Below are 22,137 nucleotides of genomic sequence, written 5' to 3'. Positions count from 1 at the left end.
AGGTCAGGTTTAAATAAGAAGGATAGTAGAGGTCAGCCTTCAAAACCAAGGAATTGTTATTAAACCCTTGTTGTGCTTCTCCAAATGAAGGTTGTGATTAAGGTCCTCACATGTTCGGAAACACATACGCTGCTGTTTCCACCATTATCATTTCTCCCAGAAGTTAAAAAGATGTATTCATAGTAGGGCCTACACGATATTGGAAAAAACTGACATTGCGATTTTTTTCCTCCCCTGCGATATGAAAACATACAGGAATTGAAGAAAAGACCGTTTTTTCCCCCACCACAAACCATCCTTTCTTGAACTTTAATGCTATACAATTGGTATTTTTTTTAACTATATTCAACCGGATGAAGGATTTTAGTCACGGATGTCTGGATCTTAAGTTATCAGAGCAACAAGCTGAGCTAGCTCGGTTAGCAACGCCGAACTGCCCTGGAGAAACACACGTCCACCCGATGTGAATATCGCGATTATCGTCACGACACAATATATCAGGGTGTCCGCGGGGTCCTAAAAAGTATTGAAAGTTGATAAATCGATTTAGCGAAAATTAAGGCTATTAAAAAGTATTAAACGGCATTTTCCAAGGTATTAAGAAGGTCCACAGCAACGACAACATGAAACACCCTTTAATTGACTGAAACGACATGTCGGGAAACTCCCTCAAGGCGGCCCCATGCGTAGCGTGCCGTAAAATGCGTCTTCTTATTTTAAGTTTCGTTGCCTGTGGGGGGAGAGTGTCGATGGGGATCAAAGCTGTCCGGTCCCACATGCTAAGTGCTAGCCAGAAAGCCGCGGAATTTAAGTCCCGACTCTCCCGATGGCCAATCCGTGCCTCCCCTAACTGCACGTCGCTGACACACACCGCTGCATTGCAGACTCTCTGCACGGAGGAGCAGCAAAGTCCGGGCGATGCTGCTCCTCCAAGGAAGAGACACATGTTCACTTAGCTTTTTGAAAAAGGCAAGAACTTATTTAGGAAAATAAATATGGTCACTTTGAAGATTCAAAACTGTTCTTGGCTTTGTTTTGTTCATAGTAGTAATGCTCATGTCATTTGCTCACTACTAGTCTTTGTTTTACCACCAGGTGTGCAAAAACTACAGGTACATTTAATATATATATATATTATATTATTATCGGTATCGGTCTTGAGAAGCAGGAAGTTATCGGTATCGGTTTCAAAAAACCAATATCGTGCATCCCTAGTTTTTTGTAAACATATGACAAATGTGTGAGGGTGATGACGTCAGAGCATCGTCCCATGTGCCGGGCTTAGCCCCGGACAGCCCCGGCCCATTTTAACCCCTGGGTATTTGTGAAGGAGCTCCTATATGGCATTACCCCGCTGAAGCTCACCAAAGTTTAATATATTTCATAGTTCAAAGTTTTGTCAATTGTTTTGTTTATTGGTGACATATTGGTTTCTAATGGTTTCTGAGGAGTTTTACTGGAATGAAAGGAGGCTTCAGTAGTCTGTCTGCACTCTGTTTAGTTGTGCCATCTTACAATCAATAGAGTAAATGTGAGGTAAAGTGTGTCGCCAAGGTAACCGGTTAGAACTCGAAGTTGCGATGAGGTCTTAAAATGTATGGAAAGGGTCTTTAAAAAAGGTCTTAACTGACTGCAGGATTCCTGCATATACCCTGTATATCGTGCAGCCCTAATTCATAGCTGTGAAATTGCAATCCTCCAAACTTTTCCTGATTTTTCAGAGAGTTGCTTTTCATATAAAAAGCTTAGCCTCCTATGATTAAATAATGTCAGCAGTATTTGGACTTGATTTGAATTTGGTGTAAATGTCCCACCTTGCTCGTTAACACTGTTGATCAAGCTTGACTTGTAAATGAAGCCATATGTTACTTTGTCCCTGTATAGCAGCAGACAGACTGTGATGATAACTGTAAATTATAAACAGAGAACACATCTACTTCCTGTGTGTGAATGCCTTGTTCCTGTCCTTGACACCTTCTCGTCGCTAAGCAACTCACCATGACAGCAAGTTGGCAGCTCCTCATTGGCTGCCAGTGTTAGTAGATCCTGTATTTTAAGGCCTTGATACCATGGGTACATTTTTGAGGAGATCGGGAAAAAGCAACAAACAACATGATCTTTATCTCTAAAGCAAAACACTCCAATGACGTATGTTTAATGACTTGATGATGTATTCTGGCCCAAATAAAAGACTCCCAATGCTTTGTTCGTGATGTTTATGATAATCCAGAATGTAACTGTATTTCATTGCTACAGCCATGGTTGACATTTATTGGGCTTATACTTTCCCTTCTTTGGGGAACTGCGTATTACAGAGTATTATCTTAAAACTTTAATGTTGTTATGCATGTGATGTATTAACAGTTAGAAGGTCTGGAGTGTTTCCATGTTTTTGTTTTGATTGGATTTTATTGCCGTAATTTCAAATTTGAGAATAAACAAAGTCATGGAAACTAACTTCTTTTTCTGTCTCCATCTTTTCCTCTCTTTCTTTGCTATCTCTCTTCCTTTCTTTCTACCTTTCTCTTCTTCCTCTTCTTTCTGCCACAAAGTGAGGATCCAAAGGGGTTTTGGTCCCGTCCACAATAAGTCCTCTTCATCGTAGTCTTCTCTCTGTGGAGGTCGGCGTGTCAAGCTGGAAGGAGGAGAGACGAGTGGGGCCGAGGGCCCGGCCTTCGTGCTCCGACACAGAAACCTAAACACCGTCGAACAGACGACAGACGGCCCCGGGAGAAAGCAGACACGCCCAGCATAGGTGCTCCAACCTGTCACCTCAGCACCGCAGAGTGCCCCTCACACACCGAGGTGACACACACACACACACACACACACACACACACACACACACACACACACACACACACACACTGTACATGCTGCTGTACTCTGGTTGGTCAGGGCCATGTGGCGCGGCATGGGTCACACAGTAAACTTACCCCACATGAATAATTGAAGGTGTTGTTAGCAGTGAAGTGTAATATTCTGTAACTTATTCTGACCAGCAAGTCTTTAAGTATAATAACAGAAACAAAAACATGTTGGAGTCTTCCCAGTTTAAGATCTGAATGAACTCATCTTGACAGTTGCATGAATGGGAATCGATCATAAATCAATATATTTTCAACGCAGCCTGTGACACACGTAAACACACACTAGGCCTCTACAATGTTGGTTTGAAATAGTAATTGGTGTTAAATCACTAACACTGAACGTGTTATGCTAAAAAAGTACAATAAAAGAATAAAATGCAAAGAAGAAATAATGATTACCCTGGAAACAAGCATGACTTGATTAGATAAAAGAAGATACAGTAAAAATAGCACCATTTATGTAATTAAGAGTCTACAGATTTGTGCAGATAAAACTTAAAAACAAACGCATTCTACTGCCTTAACTTAAAGCGTCTCAGAAGTAGTTGCGGAAGGAGAATAGAGCTTTGTGTAATCCGTTTCTCTAGTTTTACCAGCTTGTGTTTGCACGTTTGGATCATAAGCTTGTTTCCCAAGCTTTTCAACTTCCGACACCTCCGCTTATTATCGACGCCCTTCACCTTCAAGGCTTCTCAAACTCCACAATGACTCATTCTGAGGGGGGCTCTGCTTCACCCGGTGCTCAGTTTTAAGTTGCACCTCAAGTCATAAGTGACGGGGATATTGAATGTGTGTAAGATTTAGGGATGGGTACCGAGCTCCGGTATGAAACGGGCCCCAGGGCTGAATTATTAAAGACTGTGGTACGGTTAAGCTCCGACGTTATCGGTCTTTTTATCGGTACTATCACACTGGAGACATGTAAAAAAGATATGTCATATGTATTATTGCTACACAAACATTATATTGCAGTTTTAGTGTCGCCAACTCCATTTCTAATACGCAAAAATACTACAAAATGCATCTTCGATTATTTTGAGTATTTTCGATCTTTCCAATCCAGACGAGAGATCTCTCTCCCCCCCCTTCTGTGTGCGAGAGGGCGGGGCAGTTTACACACACGCGGCTGCTACATGCAGCCACACACACACACGGAGGAGATGGCGGAGAGACCTCTGAGGTGTGGTTAAACTTTACCCGTCTCGATGTGGACAATGCTCGTTGCCAAAAGTGCAATAAGTGTTTAGCATGTAAGGGCGGTAACACGAGCAGTTTGTCTAAACATTTAGCAAAAGTGCTCCACATCCAGACGGAGGAATGCACCGGGTTCGACTGTCTTTCTAGTAGCTCTGTAGCCCCCCCGTCCACGAGGAACGTTTCCACGTCAGGTGTTATGTATGCTAGCAGCAACACACCGAGTTAACACAATTATACAAACATGGGTTAATGATTAGAGGAAACTGAGTTATTTATTTTGTTAAAGTTTCAGCTATTCTGTTTACAGTTCTGTCATCAGATTATTTATATGATTTGTTAAAACACTGTGGTTTTCTTTTTATGTGAAATAATATATTTATTAATTTAAATAATAAGTAATGTTAATTTTGTTCACAATGTGTTTAGTTAGTTTACCTCATTTCTTTTTCTCCAAAAGAACAGATAGAGTACCGTTAAATAGACCGGATCGATAAGCGGTATCCATTAAAAGTAGTAGTACCGTTAAACCTAACGATACCCCATCCCTAGTAAGATTCACTGCCACCAAAAAATAAGCCGCTATGTCTATATAGAGATGTCTTCCTGGAAGGAGAGCAAACACATTACCAACATCTGTGTGATGAGCGTCCTATCAAGGCAACCTGTCGAACTGATCAAACCGACTCTCTCAGAGGCGTCACTTGTGTGTCCCCGTTTCCACAGTATGTGTGTGTCTGAGTGTGTGTGTGCAGAGTGCAGACAAAGCTGCCGCTCTGTTGTTCAGTGTGAAAGGCTTCAGCACGCAGCCGTTGAGCTGACACACAATTGTTTGTGTCTGCTCGTGTGTGCCCTTTTTACCTGCTGTAACACAATGCGGATACCTGAAATGGCTGGGGGGGGGGGGGGCACAATCAGCGAAGGCCGGCTGTCTTCACACCCGCCGGTCGCCTGTTTGAATCTTTCAGCAGTTTGTGGGTGTGAGATCAGTGGAGGTGATGGGCCTCTGTCTCTTATTTTGGCAGTTCGATTTTAGTTTTTTGGCTCTAAACCTTTATTTAAAACTTCTGGATTACATTTTTTCAAGTTTCCCTGTTTTTCAAACCTTTTTGAATTTGTCCCCATGAGTGTTGGTGTTTGCCTCCGTTCTGATCACACCCCACAGCTGTTGAAAAGAAACAATAGTTGTTAACCTGCCAAAAGCTCACCTATTCAGAAATAAATATTGATATGGGAAACATGTGCTCAGGAACAGGCCGTTCCATTTGAAATGTATCATAGTGGATGCATCTAAAACGGACAGTTTTAAACAACTTTACATTAGTGAACTATCAAGGCCAAACCAAGTTCATTTACAAATTGTTTAATTGAATTTGCTTTATTAAGACTTGGAGGAATCGTAGATGCATGAGCTTTAAGAAAGTACATTTCAATTGAAAGTTTATGCTAATGAAAATGAGATTTTCAGGAGTGGAGATCCTGCTGAAAACTAAAATAGCAATGGAACTCAATGGAGCCTGACATTTTAGAGTTTTACCAGAAAGAAAAAAAACGTTTTGTTTGTGTTTTTCAAAACACAAGAGATGACCGATGCTTCACTTTGAAAAATGCATCTCAAACTTTGAAGAAAATACCACAAAACCACTCCGCTGTGGAATGTTATTACGCACACATTCAAACCCCCACGGAGACAAGGAAATGACATTAAGAGTGAACAATACCAGAAAACAATAACATTTGGACCTCTGCACATCCTCTCTTTGAGCTTCAGGTTGATCTAACATCCAGTTTTAAATCCTCTTATTGTACCTGACATGAAAGTGATTCCAAGCATTCTTATCTTATTGCCTTGAACCCTCCTGACTTGTAGGATAAAATGGGATAACACAAATATATAATGAAAGAGGTTTAGGGTTTATTACAAAGACATGAAAGTGGTATGATTCTTTTCATCTCTGCGAGAAAGCGACTTAAGAATATTTCCCAAACACTGACCTATACCTTTTTATCATCTAAAGGATAGAATGTTTTTTTTTAATTGATCTGCCTGCCTTTGTTATTTGCATAGGTGTAATAAAGGACATGAACAAACGCCTGACGCACACTAGCAGACACCAACAATCCTGTCAGAAAAGGAGTTGTATTGGCTTTCAGTAGGCACAGAATGTTCCTCTTTAATGTGGCTGAAGTGTCTCATTAACAAATGAAGCCTCTAACTGTGAACAGTTTGATAGAACTCTGTGTTACTTTGTTGCCATGCTTTAGCAGATGTGTCATGCCCTCCTCATGGTAATGGGACAGAGAGAACCACTTTGTCTTGTGGCAGCCTGAGGACTCTGTTTTATTGAGTTGGACATGTGTGCATGTTTTTGAACTCTGTCTGTTTTAATGATCTGGGCGTCTTTTCCAAATTGTTGTGATCCCAAGAGAGTCACATGTTGAGCCTCTCAGTCTGTGCAGGGTCACGCTGTACAAGGGTGAGCTCTTCTCTCCTTGGTCCGTTAAAGATTCAGACTCTACTTTTATTTGTTTTCATCTCCAGTTGTAAAGCGTCCTTGGGTTTCTTGAAAGGCGCTATAAAAATCTATATTATTATTATTGGTCCACTGTTTCAGCTCTATTCTGATTGGCTAGAGCAAACTGCCAGCACCTGACTTTGTTTACATTGAGTCTAAAGTTGCTGGAAGATTATCTTTAAAAGTCTCTCTCTCCTTCCTTCTGAAACTCTGCCAAGCTGACAGTAGAGATGTGTGTGTGTGTGTGTTGTGTGTGTGTGTGTGTGTGTGGTGTGTGTGTGGGTGTGGTGTGTGTGTGTGTGTGGTGTGTGTGTGTTGTGTGTGGTGTGTGTGTGTGTGTGTGTGTGTGTGTGTGTGTGTGTGTGTGTGTGTGTGTGTGTGTGTGTGTGTGTGGTGTGTTGTGTGGTGTGTGTGTGTGTGTGTGTGTGTGTGTGGTGTGTGTGTGGTGTGTGGGTGTGTGTGTGTTGTGTGTGATGCAGAATGGTTAATGAGTCTGAGGGGAGATATGTTTGTGTGTGTAAGACAGAGGAAGTCTCTCAGGGTTTTTAAGAAAAGCTGACTCGTTAATCTTGAGTGGACCGCTGTCTGGAGGGATTTCCTTGTTCCTGTGTCCGTGTATAATCCAAGACTAGCTGCTTAGCTCCTGAGAAGTGTTTAAAGTCTATGTGTTGACCTGCAAACACACTTGTCCTGGAAGTGTTTCCCTTTTTTCTTTATTTTTCTTTTACAGACTGTCTTTTCATTTTGCTGTATTTTTATTGTTTACAATGTTGTTTGTTTTAATCTGGGAAACCCACAGAGACAAACGTGTTTTTGTGATCTTGGGCTATCAGGGGCGGCGCCAGGCGGTAGCTTGGAGTTGCTACAGCAACACCAACATCTTGCCTAGCAACTCCAAGAAATATGTATTTTTATTTTTATATATATATGGGAAATTCATAATTTTCAAACATGATTGATTCTAAAATAATATGCTACAGTACAAGTACTTCTGGGTGTTTCATTCAAGCTTGGCTCTGTGTGTGTGGCACGAGTGCATTTTGTTGAGTGCACGAGCGAGCGCACGGTACCAGAGATTGTTGTTGTTAGCATATGGTGCTAGCTGCGCTAACGGATTTTGGAAGCTTTTCTACAACAACGTGAAGGGAGTGCTTCTCCTGTCAGACTGAGAGGCTCAGTGAGCTAAAGGACTCTCTGAGGTTTAGATAGTTAACTTTATTCTAAGTTTCTCAGTGGGTCTCAAACGGTTTTGATCACCATTTATGCAAACGAGTATTTCCAAGGCACAACCTTTATATGATCATTATAGTTATAAAACAATAAGATCTGCTTACAGTTCTGTTTTCATATGGGTGTTGGGAGATGTATCCATAGATCTCCTAATGTTGCTCTCAAAGTGCACCAGATTGATGCATTTAACTTCAATATTTAAAAAAAATAATAATCTTCTCTGGGGAGCATGCCTCCGGACCCCCCTAGAGGAGGTTAGGTCCACCCCCCACTCATAAAAAATAGCACTTTACCCCTGCTTACACCTATATGCGGCGAGCTGATTATCGAGCCTTCATTGTAATAGTCGAGGGTACATTGTGTATGTGCGCGTGGGGAGTGTTGCAGTAGAACATTCCACTGTAGCGCCCGGTACATTAATGGGAAACTATAAATGTTTGAGCACCCTCTATGAAACTTCAAGCTACCCCACAGCACCCCCAAAAGAAAATCTCTGGTGCTGCCCATGTGGGCTATACAAATGAACTTTGATTTGATAAAACATTTCCTAGAAAACTGGGAACAGTGCTCTGCACGCCAACAACTAAGCTTACACAACTTGTGTGAGCTGAAGTTTTATACATTCCAGATGAGCTGTTGTATGGAGAGCTCTCAGAGCCTGGGATGGATACTTCCTTTCCTCAAGGAATGAGATCATATCCTTGACCTCAGACACACTTTCACACAGAGTGGAATTGGACTCTCTAAACTCTGCCTTGGTGACTGGTTTGACGTTGAGTCACGTGTGTGGCAGACATGCAGCATGTGTCCGAATGTGCCCACATGTTATGAATAGCCGTCAGTTCCAAGAACCACTGCCCACTTCCTCCTCCAGTCCTCCTGTCTGTATCTCCCTCTCTGCTGTCGTCAGATCTGCTTACAGCACATTCAGCTGGGTGGTGGACAGCCAAACTCTGCATCACCTGCTGCTAGACCTCAGATCAGTTGCTCTCACAGCAGAACACATGTTTCACGGCAGAAAACCACTTTCTTCTTCTTCTTTTCTCAAGCTGGTCCTGTTTGGTTTAGTTTTCCTCTGGATATGTGCAAACACCCACAGCTTCCTCTTTACAGTTCTGTTTCATGTAGCAGGAAATCTCTGTTGCAGATTTAATTTGAATAAAGATGTGCGCTTGCCACACTTTTACCTGCTGGTCATCTCTGCTTGAGGCTAGCGGTTCAAGGCTATATTGGCCACAAATGGCTTATTTTTTCCAATCGAGAGTCCTTGGAATCTTTTTAACGTAGTTTTCTCACGATCTGATAATGTTTTTTTTATGATCTCCTCCATGCTGTCACATGCTTTCCGTTTGATTGGCACCAGTGTTGGTGAGGCCAGGTTTCAACCATTGTCAGGATAAATTATGAATTTACTTTCTGTTTAGGAATAAGGCTTTAAAGTGATATGACTCATTTTCAACAGCACATACTCTTGCTTTCTTTTTCCTGACAAGCCTGACTTAAAAAGAAAAATGTGTGAATGTACATTAGTGGCTCAGTTAAATGTGGTTTCTAGTGTGAAGGTAGAGATAATACATCACTTATATAGGTTTGTAGGTTAAATGCTTCCCATCCATCTCCACCGCTATGCTGCTACTTTTTATATTGTAAACTAAAACAAAGTGTGTATGGCACACTGTCCTCTATTCCAATCTGTTCTGAAAGCCTTTACAGTAGCTTATTCCCCCGTATGTAGTATTGTGAGTGTTTGTGTGTATCGGAGTGGATCAACACGCTACATTTGGTCCAACATCATCTGTGCAGGTGTGACTGTGTGTATATGATTTACTGATGGCATCTTGAGCAGGGGTTCCCAACCTTTATTGTGCCAAGGACCGGCAGATACATTAAAACACACACACACACACACACACAGATGCAGGGTCTCAGAGGTTGGAGTTTATTTTGCTGGTGGATCTTTAAAATGGGTTAGTCATGCATAATATATACAACAGGACTTTTCCTCCCGTTTCTCTTTCTGCTTTTGTTCTCCATCTTTGTTGTGTGTTCTTTTTCTAATTTTCTCACTCTTCTCTCTTTTGTTCCTCCCCCTGTCCTACTCGGTGGTATAAAACAACAGAGAGCACATCTTTTCTAATCAGTTTTTTGCAGTGTGTGTGTGTGTGTGTGTGTGTGTGTGTGTGTGTGTGTGTGTGTGTGTGTGTGTGTGTGTGTGTGTGTGTGTGTGTGTGTGTGTGTGTGTGTGTGTGTGTGTGTGTGTGTGTGTGTGTGTGTGTGTGTGTGTGTGTGTGTGTGTGTGTGTGTGTGTGTGTGTGTGTGTGTGTGTGTGTGTGTGTGTGTGTGTGTGTGTGTGTGTGTGTGTGTGTGTGTGTGTGTGTGTGTGTGTGTGTGTGTGTGTGTGTGTGTGTGTGTGTGTGTGTGTGTGTGTGTGTGTGTGTGTGTGTGTGTGTGTGTGTGTGTGTGTGTGAGCAAATAATGCATATTTTGTGTTTACCACACTTCTTTGTTGTGTTTTCCAACAGACCTGAATCCACACCCAGCATCACGGTTTCAGTGTGTCAGTGTCCCTTCAGCTGTGTGTCCTGTGTTCCACTTTTGATTAATGACTGTGTATTTATCACAAAGCCATATATTTCAATTCTGTCCACGGCTCCCCAGCTGTGACATATGATATTGTGTTAAATCAAATACACACCGTCTGCATGCTAACAATTAGTTACATCATTGATTCATCTCTAGATTATTTTCTTGTTAAACTGATTAATTGTTTGGTCTTTTTATTTTCCAAAGATAGTAAAAAATCTCCATCTCAGCGTCTCAAATGTCATGTTTTGTCAGTTATAATCCCGGATATATTGTGTTTTTAAAATGATATAAAACAGATAAGAGCAGGACATCTCAGCTCGTTCAGCTCGGTCGGGAATCGATGGCTATTACTTTTCTCATTCATAACTTTCATAATTCCAGAGATACATCCCATAATTCATCAACTTTTTAACAGTGAAGTCAATGGAGAAACTTCAGACTTGAACAATCTTCATGTAACTTCAACTGCTAACTGCTCCTTCTTCAACTGCTAACTGTTCCTTCATACTTCCAACTTTCAAATGTTACACATCTTTCTGACATTATTCGTGTAACACAACTTTTAAATCTGATTCTCACTTTTAGAAATGTTAAACATTGTTCAGACCTTGGTAAAGAGGCCTTCTTCAGATTTTAGAGTGCGTGATGTCACAGCTAGAGTGGAGGACAGATTTCATTTTGCCTTCATATTTTCTTTTAAACCTGCCATAATTCCCAAACCCTACATTCCTGAGACATAACTTTTCATGAGAAACGTAGGAAAACATCTCGTACCATGGAAACCTTTGATCTCTGGACACGTCGTTAGCTCAAATATGTGTCATGTCACCTGTGTCATGGAACACGATGATGTCATAACTCCAACTGACATGCTCAGAGCAGCAGACTTCAGATAATGGTTAATGGTCCTGCCCTCAACAGCTCTACGTCAATTATGGGGTGTCATCATATGCCGTTTCCATAAGAACGCATCCCTCGCCATAAAACACGATGTCGCTGTAACTCCAATGGACACGGTCCGATTGTCCCCCAAACTTCACTTGTATATCACCGGTCCATGCCTCAACAGCTTTACGCCAAATCTGAGATCTCACCATAGGCTGTTGCCATGGAAACACATCCCTCTCCATAAAACACGATGTTGTCTTAACGCCTATGAAAAGGGTCAAAACAGCGCCAGACTTCAGATAATGGTTAACGGTCCAGCCCTCAACAGCTCAACGTCAATTATGGGCTGTCATCATATGCCGTTTCCATGGAAACGCATCCCTCAATGTCGCTATAACTCCTATGAAAATGTTCAAAAAGTGCTCAAACTTCATGTGTGCTAACAGTCCAGCCGTGAAGACATCTACGGGACAGTTTTGAGATTTCTTCAAATGCCGTTGCCATGGCAACACAATGCTCACCATGAAACACGGTTTTCTCATAACTTCAGTGAAAATGCTCCAAACGGCCCAAAACGTCAGAGGTTTGGTAACGATGCAGCCATCCACGCATCTAAGCATATTATTGGATGTCATCAAATGCCGTTGGCATGGCGACAGATCATTTGCCATCAAGTTTGTTCAAAAGTTTCTAGTATTCTGCTGCTTTTCCAAGCCTTTTTACTTTATTTTCTTCTCTCATCACACATTCAAGCCCCCAGTGTATATGTATCATTTCAATCTAAATTCTTCACTTTCTTCTTACACATTACATTTCAGCATAGCAGTTTAGCGTCAGCTTTTCAGCATAAAGCATTCCCACTAGCAATTTATTCAGGAATTGCATTCTCTAGTTTCTTTAAATACTGTTTTCATGTGTTTTGCTCTGATAATTCTAAACCCCTGATTTGCTTGCATGCAGTTATATGCAAATGCACAGTAATCACTACAATCAGCAGTAATCCCCCCCTGCTCATCCAACCATTTCTAGTTTTTACTTGATCAGGTTTACATTGACTCTTCAAGACAACTTTCATAACCTAGGATTCCGATCCATCCCATTGGTTATCCAGATAGATCTGAGGTGATTCATATTATAGAGCAAAGTGGACTGCAGCACAGGCAGTATGAGAAAAATAAAGACCTCTTACTTAGAACATTAGAGCAGTGGTTCTCAAATGGGGGTACGCGGACCCCTAGGGATACGTTGGAGTACTGCAGGGGGTACGTGAGATTTATTTTATGTTAATGAAAAAAACAACACAAGTAATACATTTAAACAAACTACTAATAGTAGATGAACTACTTTATTCAAAAGTTTACAGTAATTCTGGATAATAAAATGGGAAAAATAAACGGGGTGCTCTCTTTTCCTCTCCCTCTCCTGACAGCCCGTCAGTAACAAAGGACACCTAAACAATAAGCGTCGCTTGGCAACGGGGTGTGGCCGCAAAGTATAGCTCAGCATTATCCATAGGCTATGTTTATATGAGGGGTAAAAATCCCGTCTGACGGTTATAGGTATAAATGCTCATATATTTTTTTCTCTTCATTCCCCACGCCCCAAAATAAATAAATAAATATACCAATTTTAGGAAAAGTAACGAAGTTTGAGCAGTGTGGGTTTTATATTAATAGTTACACATATTTCAAAACGCGAAGTGTAATAACTGCAGTTAGCCTCCCTGTCAGAATGACAAAGATCCTCAGTGAAGCACAAGCCCATGTTTCTCACTACATTGTAAGTACAACTTATTAAAAAGATCAGTTCAATGCAACTAATGTCGTCTTAGTGTTATTGCTTGATGTTAAAATTGGTTTGCCATGAATTTAGTGATGGATTGTAAACATTTGAAATGTAGCATTTAAGTGTTTTTCAGTTACTGTTGTTGTTTTAATAAATCAGACACTGATGGTGCAGCACTGTATACTGTACCTCTTTATATAGGCATTTTGTCCCTAACAAATTGTTTTTGCACTGATCAGGGGGTACTTGGCTGACATTGTTTTTCAAAGGGGGTACATTATTGAGAAAAGTTTGAGAACCACTGCATTAGAGCATGGCAACAGGGGGAATTGAACTGTATAAAAATGTTAGCAGAAAACCTAATTTATCATCTTTATCCATACTGTATTTTCCTATGATACCAAAAACAAACCTGTGTTTCTCGTCAGTGGTCAGCAGCAGCTTGTGCAAAATGATCAATATTCATATGGATGGCATGTAGAGGTTCAAATAACACCCCGGTCTTCCAGTGACACGAACATTACGTATTCAAATAAAGCTCAAATAACCCAAGAATTTAAATAACACAAGTTTGAAGTTTGCCTTTTTGGTGTTTATTTGACAGAGACCACATTTTGTATCTGTTTTCAAACAACAACACCAGTCCTCTAAAAGCCATGAGTCCTGACCATGTGTGTGTTTGTTTTGCTCTCAGAGGGTCCCAGAGGGCGATGACGAGAGGAGAAAAAGTGAAGAGGACGACAGAGGAAGAGAAGGGGAGGAGAAGGAGGAAGAGGAGGGGAAGAGCAGTGATGAAGGGTTCATGGGGATGACCCCCCTGCTGCAGGCTCACCACGCCATGGAGAGGATGGAGGAGTTTGTACACAAGGTAAGGAACTCACTTATTTACTTATCTATACACACCGCCCATAAATAAGTCAATATCCCTTAGAGCAATGTTTGTTCTACCAAGATGCTTTTAAATCAACATTCAATAAAGCCCCAAAGTAAAAGAACCCAATGAAACCATAAAACACATAAAAGCAGAGTTTAGTGTCGCGATTGCACAGTTCATAGGCTGGGGTTTACCTTTTTATTTATTTAACTTCTGCTTTATGTCTTATACAGATCAAAAGTACTTGGCAGTTACTTGCAGAAATCGAGCAGCACAGTAGTGATAAGACATTTTTTACAGCGTCATTTGGGAGTGCAAAGTTGGAAAAAGACCCTGCTCCTTAGTATCATTTACTTTGATCGAAACATTCATCACATTTTGTGCTTTGATGTTTTTTTAATGAAAAGGACAAGTAGGGTGACACTAAGGCTTGTAGTGTCTGAAAGAGGACACTGCTGGTGGACTCGCATGGACTCACTAGTTTGGACTGATGTTAACACACACACACACACACACACACACACACACACACACGTATACTTTTAAATTAGGGAGATAAATCACTGCAGAGAACCTTTCAGAGGAGTCTCTCTCTCTCTCTGTTCTCTCCCTTAGGCCGGCATGTATCCAACTTCAGTTTATTTATTTGCACCACTTGATCCCGATGCTGTTCATTTGACACTACACACACTCGTGATCACGTACTGTACTCCCCTCTCACATACACACAGAAACACACACATCCTATTTATAGGACATTCAGTAAACAAACAGCTGCTTCTCTTAAAGGACAATTTGATTAGAGGTCATTTATTCCTTAACATTTTCCATTCAGTCCAGTTGTTTTCTAAACTTATGGTGTTGCTATTTGTGTCCATTATTAACCAATCAGGTGTGGGAAGGCCGGTGGCGAGTCATGCCTCACGACGTGCTCCCTGATTGGTTGAAGGACAACGACTTCCTGCTTCACGGCCACAGGCCGCCCATGCCTTCTTTCCGCGCCTGCTTCAAGAGCATCTTCAGAATCCACACAGAGACGGGAAACATCTGGACACATCTGCTAGGTAGTGTGCACACACACACACACACACACACACACACACACACACACACACACACACACACACACACACACACACACACACACACACCTACGCTCCTGTTAGATCCTCACACCCAGTAATGACATCATAACCTCGACCCATTCAGTAAACATGATCTTAATCCTAACTAGGGATGATCCGATGACTTTGGCCAGTACCGATATCGGTAGAAAAAATGTCATCGAGGTATAGGCCACATTTGAGTATTGAATCATAATTCATATGACATTCTCAATACTTAATTAATGAGTATCTTACATGGTGCTAAACAATTACAGTTGCTGTATTTATAAAAGGTTTGATATAAATCCACTCCAGGAAGTTTGAATACCAAGAAGCAGCAGCATGATTCATGTGGTGGCTGGCTTAGCTTTACATTCAGTCAAATGTCTCAGTATCGCCAAACACTTAGGTAGTAGTTATCAAACATGAAAAGTATCTGTTGAAAGTACTGTACAGTGACAAATAACACATCTGAACACACTACACTGTCAGGCTGTTTATTATTTGTCTTTTTATTACTACGTCCTGGTTCAGCTCCATCACTGTCCTACAGCCTCCCTTCAACAGCTGGTCAATGAGCTATCTCGTACTTCTGTTTCAAAACACAATCATTCCTCTTGCACATCTTTATGGTAATAGAAGATATCTATCTATCCTAGCAAGGAATATGATCAGGAATTTCCCTCAAACACATTACTGTACAAACACTCTCTCTCATAGAACTTCCTCTCCATGTATATTTACTTATTTATGTCGCATGACACACAGATTAATCCGGTTATGCAAATAATATGTACCGTGATAAAAATAGACCATGTATAAAAAGCTTCCCAAAACAAGTCCTTCATCAGATACCACGGGCCTCATTTATAAAGGGATATACGCTCAAAAAATGGCGTACGCCAGTTTCTACGCAATGTTTGCGATTTATAAAATACTAACTTGACGGGAAAACGTGCGGTCCTCCACGCAAACTCTAACCCATGCGTACGCACTAAGCACAAACACGGGAGAGACGAGAAACTGCGACACCGTTGGCAGAAGGAAGAATGGAGAGAAATATGTGGAAATAATACCATAAATAAAATGTTACCTCATTTATCATATATGAAGAATTCATTTTCAAACATTGATTAAAGCCAATCTTAATTAAACAAACGCCTGTTTGAGACTCCTCAGTGCACACAAAGACATAACTTGGAGAAATAAATAAATACGGATATGTTATTTATTTATATTTATTTGTGTACAGCTAATATAACACAACACATTAGTTGTATTTCCTCTAACTGGTGGATATAGAGTTGCTGTGGAGACGCTGTGCACAGCTGATCGACAGCTGGGACACAAACCACCAAATACGAAAACATAATTCAGATCCAGTCGTCATGACTCCACTCCGGAGCGATTCCCCGATCACTTCTTACAGTCTTTCATCAAGGGGGGGGTCTCCTGTCCCCGGTACAAACACACTGCCTGAGGAAGGATGTGTATTTATTTTGTCATTAACTTTTTTCGGACCACTTATTTATTTATGTTGGTGACGATCTTACCTCCATGCTGCTGCTCTGGTTCAAACTGCATCCACCAAACAATATGATTTATCTCGACCTCTCCAAAATAACCAAAATCTGACACGGTGTGAGATATCTTTTTTAGCTGTTCTGTAGTCATTTCCTGCGATCCTCTTCATGCAGTCAGTCAGAATGAATGAATGGGCGTTTCTTTGACTATTTATAGACAAATCTGGGCGTTACGTGAAGCCCGCAAAAGCTGCACCGCATTTCGAGTCGATTGTGATTTATAAAGGGAAACCGGCGTAGGTAGTGCTGTACGCACTTTCCTCGCCGGTACGCAATGTTTGGTGAATCGGAAAATGTCGGAACATTTCTGTACCTATTTTTTGGATTTCTACTACGTAAGCAACCTTCCCACGTGAATCCTACGCACGGCGTTATAAATGAGGCCCCAGGGCAGTAGTTCTGATGTTTGTTAGAACAATCAGCATTTGTGTTTTGCTAACTTTCATTTAAAGTTGTTTTACACTTTGTTGAAGCCGACACATCCATTTCTCTTTCTGTTATTGTTTAGCAGCTAGTTTGGCGTCTTCTGCCCCCACCTAGTGGTTCAACAGAGATACTGCACCTACATGCTTTGGTCATTTTAGTGTGACTCTCTTAATAGTGATTACTTCTTGTTTTGGTCTGTGTGACTTGAGTAAGCAAGGTCTGTACAATTTATAAGCTGGCTTTAATTGGTCGATTCAGTGGGAACAGCTGCGCCTGTAGTATCTTGATTCATATTTAGTTCTCCCTGCGTCTCCGTGTCTCTCTCTCCGTAGGCTGTGTGTTATTCCTCCTCCTGGGCCTGATGTACATGTTCCGGCCCAACATGTCCTTCGTGGCCCCGGTCCAGGAGAAGGTGGTGATCGGGATGTTCTTCCTGGGCGCCATTCTCTGCCTCTCCTTCTCCTGGCTCTTCCACACGGTCTACTGTCACTCCGAGGGCGTCTCTCGGGTCTTCTCTAAGTAAGACCACAGCCCAGGAACTCACAGATTTCTAAGACTGTACATTCAAAAGACGTCCTTGTACAGCGTCTGTAATGGTGCATGTGTGTGTTCAGGTTGGACTACAGTGGGATCGCCTTCCTGATCATGGGCTCCTTCGTTCCCTGGCTGTATTACTCCTTCTACTGCTCCCCCCAGCCCCGCTTCATCTACCTGATCGTGGTGTGCATCCTGGGCCTGTCCGCCATCACCGTGTCCCAGTGCGACTTCTTCGCCACGCCGCAGTACAGGGGGGTCCGAGCAGGTACAGTGACATGATACAAACCTTTATTTCCACTCAAAATAAATGGTCAGCCAGTTCCTAAACGTTTTTTATTATGTTCATGTCCTATGTAATATATGCACCACAGCATGTCGTCAGACACTGTGCTTTACAAACATAATGACATCATCACAGGCAGCGTGATGACAGGTAACACATGAGCCATTTCTTTCTGCTACAAAAAGAAGGAATGAAACGGCTATTATATTTTTATTTTAGATTGATTTAAAAGCTGCTCTAATCAATGTTTTATATAAGCTATGGATCAATGATCATAAGTGATGTGAAGTGGATCCCTCGTAGTGATGACCCACAGAGAATCCTCTCAGCCCTGCATCTTCCAGCTGGTAGCTCTGGTTCAGCTCTGTCTTTAGTGTTGTTTAACACAACAAAAAGCTGCTCTGCACCGATTGGCCGACAGGAACTATCTGGTGCACAAATGGAGCATTTAGCTGCTGACAAAACTGAGTGTGAACAGAAATAAGACTCCTGCTTGTGTTGCTCTGTGTCTCTGCTGCACTGCCCCCTGGTGGCCGTAACCAAACACTGTCATTTACAATGCCCCCCCCCTGTCTGTACTCAGGAGTCTTTGTGGGCCTGGGTCTCAGCGGTGTGGTCCCCACCCTGCACTTCACCATCAGCGAGGGTCTGATCAAAGCCACCACCATGGGGCAGATGGGCTGGCTGTTGCTCATGGCAACGCTCTACATCACTGGAGCCTGTCTGTACGCAGCCCGCATCCCAGAGAGGTTCTTCCCCGGGAAGTGTGACATCTGGGTAAGACACACACACACACACACACACACACACACACACACACACACACACACACACACACACACACACACACACAACATATTTAAACTAAATCTTAATAATGAAAAAAATGTTTTAAAATAAATAATAATAATAATGACTAATCTCCTCCCCAGTTCCACTCCCACCAGCTGTTCCACATCCTGGTGGTCGCCGGAGCGTGCGTTCATTTCCATGGCGTCTCCAACCTGCAAGAGTTCCGTCTCAAGGCAGGGGGGGGGTGCGCTGAGGACGACACCCTCTAACACACACTGACTCAGTCTTACACTCACACATACACTACGGGGAACCACTGGTTCTTATAATATGCACAGAATAACACTCACACATAAAGCTAACAAACACACACACACTTCACCTGAGGACCAGCGTGTGTGCATAATACACAGGAGGGCCCCCCAGTGGGCGCTATTAAAACTGACTGACGAGGGTTTTTATTGTCTTTCTGTCCCTCTGTCTGTCCCCCCCCTCCCTCCTCTGGCACTTTGATTATAAATCCTCTCCAGGATGGGGGGGGGGGGGGGGGGAGTTAAACCAGTTTTTGAGACTCTGCTCTTTCCAGGAAGTGTCTCTGTCTGTGTTGGGGGGGGCAGGCATCACAACCTCAATAATGCTCCGTTTCGCCTCAGTGTGAGTCTGACCTTTCGGAGTGTGATGCTTTCATTTGAAAATTATTCATAATTGTGGCTTTTAAAAAAAAAAAGAAGACATTTGGGGGGGGGGTTTGCTGAATCTCACTTTCTAAGTCAAACTTTTAGAGTACTCAATAATGATAAAAGAGATGAGTGTATTTCTTCTGTGATTGTGAAGGTTGTTAGGGTGGGGGTGGGGGGGGTAATTGTCTCTTTTTAAAAGTTAAACAAAAACATTTTCCATGTAAATAAGATTTCTACATTTTGGGTTATAGATTTGTATGAAATATGTATAAAAAATGCAAAAAAAATCTAATATGAGGGCAAAATAAATGAATATGTTAATGAGGAGGGGGGGTGTTGTATCTACACTTCCTCTAGCAGTGGGGGAGGGGGGGGTCTATAATACTGCAGTTGGAGGGAAGTGCTTCATCAACACGGTGGAGGCAGGGTGGAGACGCATAACATCTGCATATAGTCTACCAGCAGCTTTAAACATGCTGCCGTTTGTCTCTGTGGTAACCTACACCTGGTGGTCCTCTACCCGGTCCTCTCCTCTTTAAACCTGTCAGATATCAGATCATGGGAACATTGTTGCTTAAAAACCAAATCTAAAGTCCAACCATGATGTAAAAACAGTCCTCTGATATGTAGCCATTTTCTTTGATCTTGTGATGTATAGATAAAAAGAAATCCATGTCACCAAAACCAGTTCATTCTTTTCTAAATCATTGTCAAACATGTCATGGATAACTTGGAGACATTTTGTATAAACACGGCCCCTGAGTCTTATGTCTATCATTCTGTTAAACTGCAGTGTAATTACAGTGCAGGTCCTTCGGAGACCCCGTTTGGATTGGGTTGTATTTTATTTATCTGCTGCTGTTTTTGGTATTATTTCAAGCTTTAATTTCTCTTTTTTCCTTTTCTATTATTTATCAATGGTTTGTCTCTTTCAGCCATGTGAGGGGGGCACCAAGGGTCTCTCCCCTCAGAACACTAGAGGGTCTCCTAAAGCAGGGTCCGCCGCAGATATGGAGACTTTGCCTGGAAAATAAAATAATAAAAAATGTGTTTCCTGCTACTACCAAAATCTCGCTCCTGAAGATGGAAAAACTTAAATTCTTAGCTAATCATGAACTCTATGTCTATGATTTATTTTTAAAATGTAGTTTGTACCTTTCTATTTGATGGCAGCTTTTTCTGAGCAGGAATTCAAACACATTGTCATATTTCTTCTTTTCTTTTCTTTATTCTCTAGCTCATATTAATTTATTTTCTCATGGGGAGGGTGTTCTGTCTGTTGAAGCACACGTTCCATTTGTGATGGGAGTGTTTGGTTGCAATAGATCTTTATATCTGCTGTATTGTTCTAATAAAAGGTTTTTGAATCTGTCACGTTGTCTTTAGTGCTGAGTTTGTGCACGACATAACACACTTTAAAGAAGAAGCTTCAGATAATTGCTTGTGTTATATCTTGTTCTTAATAATAATCATACTAATACATACTGTAAGTAATCAGCTTGCAGGGATATGAAATGTATATATTGAAAATTCAACATACATTTTGAAATGTATAGTGTTGTGTGAAAATTATAGTGTAGTATGTCTAAAACAAAAAGTGATAAAATTGACATTTGTAGAAAAATAGTATATTGTGTCAAAAACTCAAACTAAATGTCTAGTGTGCTGACAAAATCAAGAACATTTTTATAGAAGATCTGAGATCATTGCATGGCCTCAGATCTTCCTATAGTAATACTATAGTAAAACCTGTTTTTACACAGGCCCTGAAAACTGCAGTCATTAAATCGCTCTTTAAAAAAAAAGAACAATCTAGAATGCTTCAGTAATGAACAATTACAGGCCCATATCAAACCTCCCATTTCTAGGTAAAATCATTGAAAAAGTAGTTTTTCAACAGTCGATTAGTTTCTTGAATTGAAATAACTGTTTCGATGTGTTCCAGTCAGGCTTTCGACCACAGCACTGAGAGTGCTCTTGTTAAGGTCTTCAGTGACATCCACTTCAACACAGACAGTGGCAGAACTTCAGTGTTAGTATTATTAGATCTCAGTGCTGCGTTTGACACTGTTGGCCACAGCATATTACTAGACCGACTGGAAAACTGGGTGAGACTTTCGGAAACAGTTCTAAATTGGTTTGAATCCTACTTAAAGATGATTTTAAAAATATTGAAGTTAAATGCATCAATCTGGTGCACTTTGAGAGCAACATGAAGAGATCTATGGATAGCCTACATCTCTCAGCATCCATATGAAACATAACTGTACACAGATTTACTTTATGGATATTTTACTAATCACTCCCCTTTTAAACTGTATTCTTGTGTTACTGTCCTATAGTATTTCATACCCGTTTTTTATTTATTCTCTTATTCTTTAATAACTATAATGATCATATGAAGTTATTCCTCGCAAATACTGGTTTACATAAATGGTGACCAAACCGTTTGAGACCCACTGAGATAACCTACACTAAAGTTAACTATCTAAACACTGAGAGAGTCCTTACCTCACTGAGCAGAGGTTATACGATCCTCTCAGTCTGACAGGAGAGGACTCTCCTCCACCTTGGTGTAGAAACAGCCCTTTATATCCGTTAGCATAGCTAGCTAACCAGATGCTAACAACATTCCACGTTACCGCTCGCGCACTCACAAAATGCGCTCGTGCCACAAACACACAGAGCCGAACTTGAATGAAACACAGAGGCCCAGAAGTAGGCTACTTGTACTGTACTGTATATGATATTATTTTCGATGGCTTTACTGCAGTGGCGTAGCCAGGA

General features: G+C 41.4%; 1 protein-coding gene across 1 annotated transcript; it reads left to right on the top strand.

Moving 5' to 3' along the window:
• The first annotated feature begins 2,069 nt into the window (after positions 1-2,069).
• adipor2 (adiponectin receptor 2) lies at positions 2,070-20,721 on the top strand. Its single transcript, XM_034074861.2, has 8 exons — positions 2,070-2,073; positions 2,591-2,805; positions 13,764-13,937; positions 14,836-15,007; positions 17,391-17,577; positions 17,673-17,860; positions 18,462-18,655; positions 18,811-20,721. The coding sequence occupies exons 1-8, from the start codon at positions 2,070-2,072 to the stop codon at positions 18,937-18,939; spliced, it is 1,263 nt and encodes a 420-aa protein (XP_033930752.2). The 3' UTR covers positions 18,940-20,721.
• The last annotated feature ends 1,416 nt before the right edge of the window (positions 20,722-22,137 follow it).

This window comes from Pseudochaenichthys georgianus, chromosome 23 (assembly GCF_902827115.2).
Source record: "Pseudochaenichthys georgianus chromosome 23, fPseGeo1.2, whole genome shotgun sequence".
Classification (NCBI taxonomy): domain Eukaryota; kingdom Metazoa; phylum Chordata; class Actinopteri; order Perciformes; family Channichthyidae; genus Pseudochaenichthys; species Pseudochaenichthys georgianus.
This window is presented reverse-complemented; position numbering and strand designations above follow the sequence as displayed.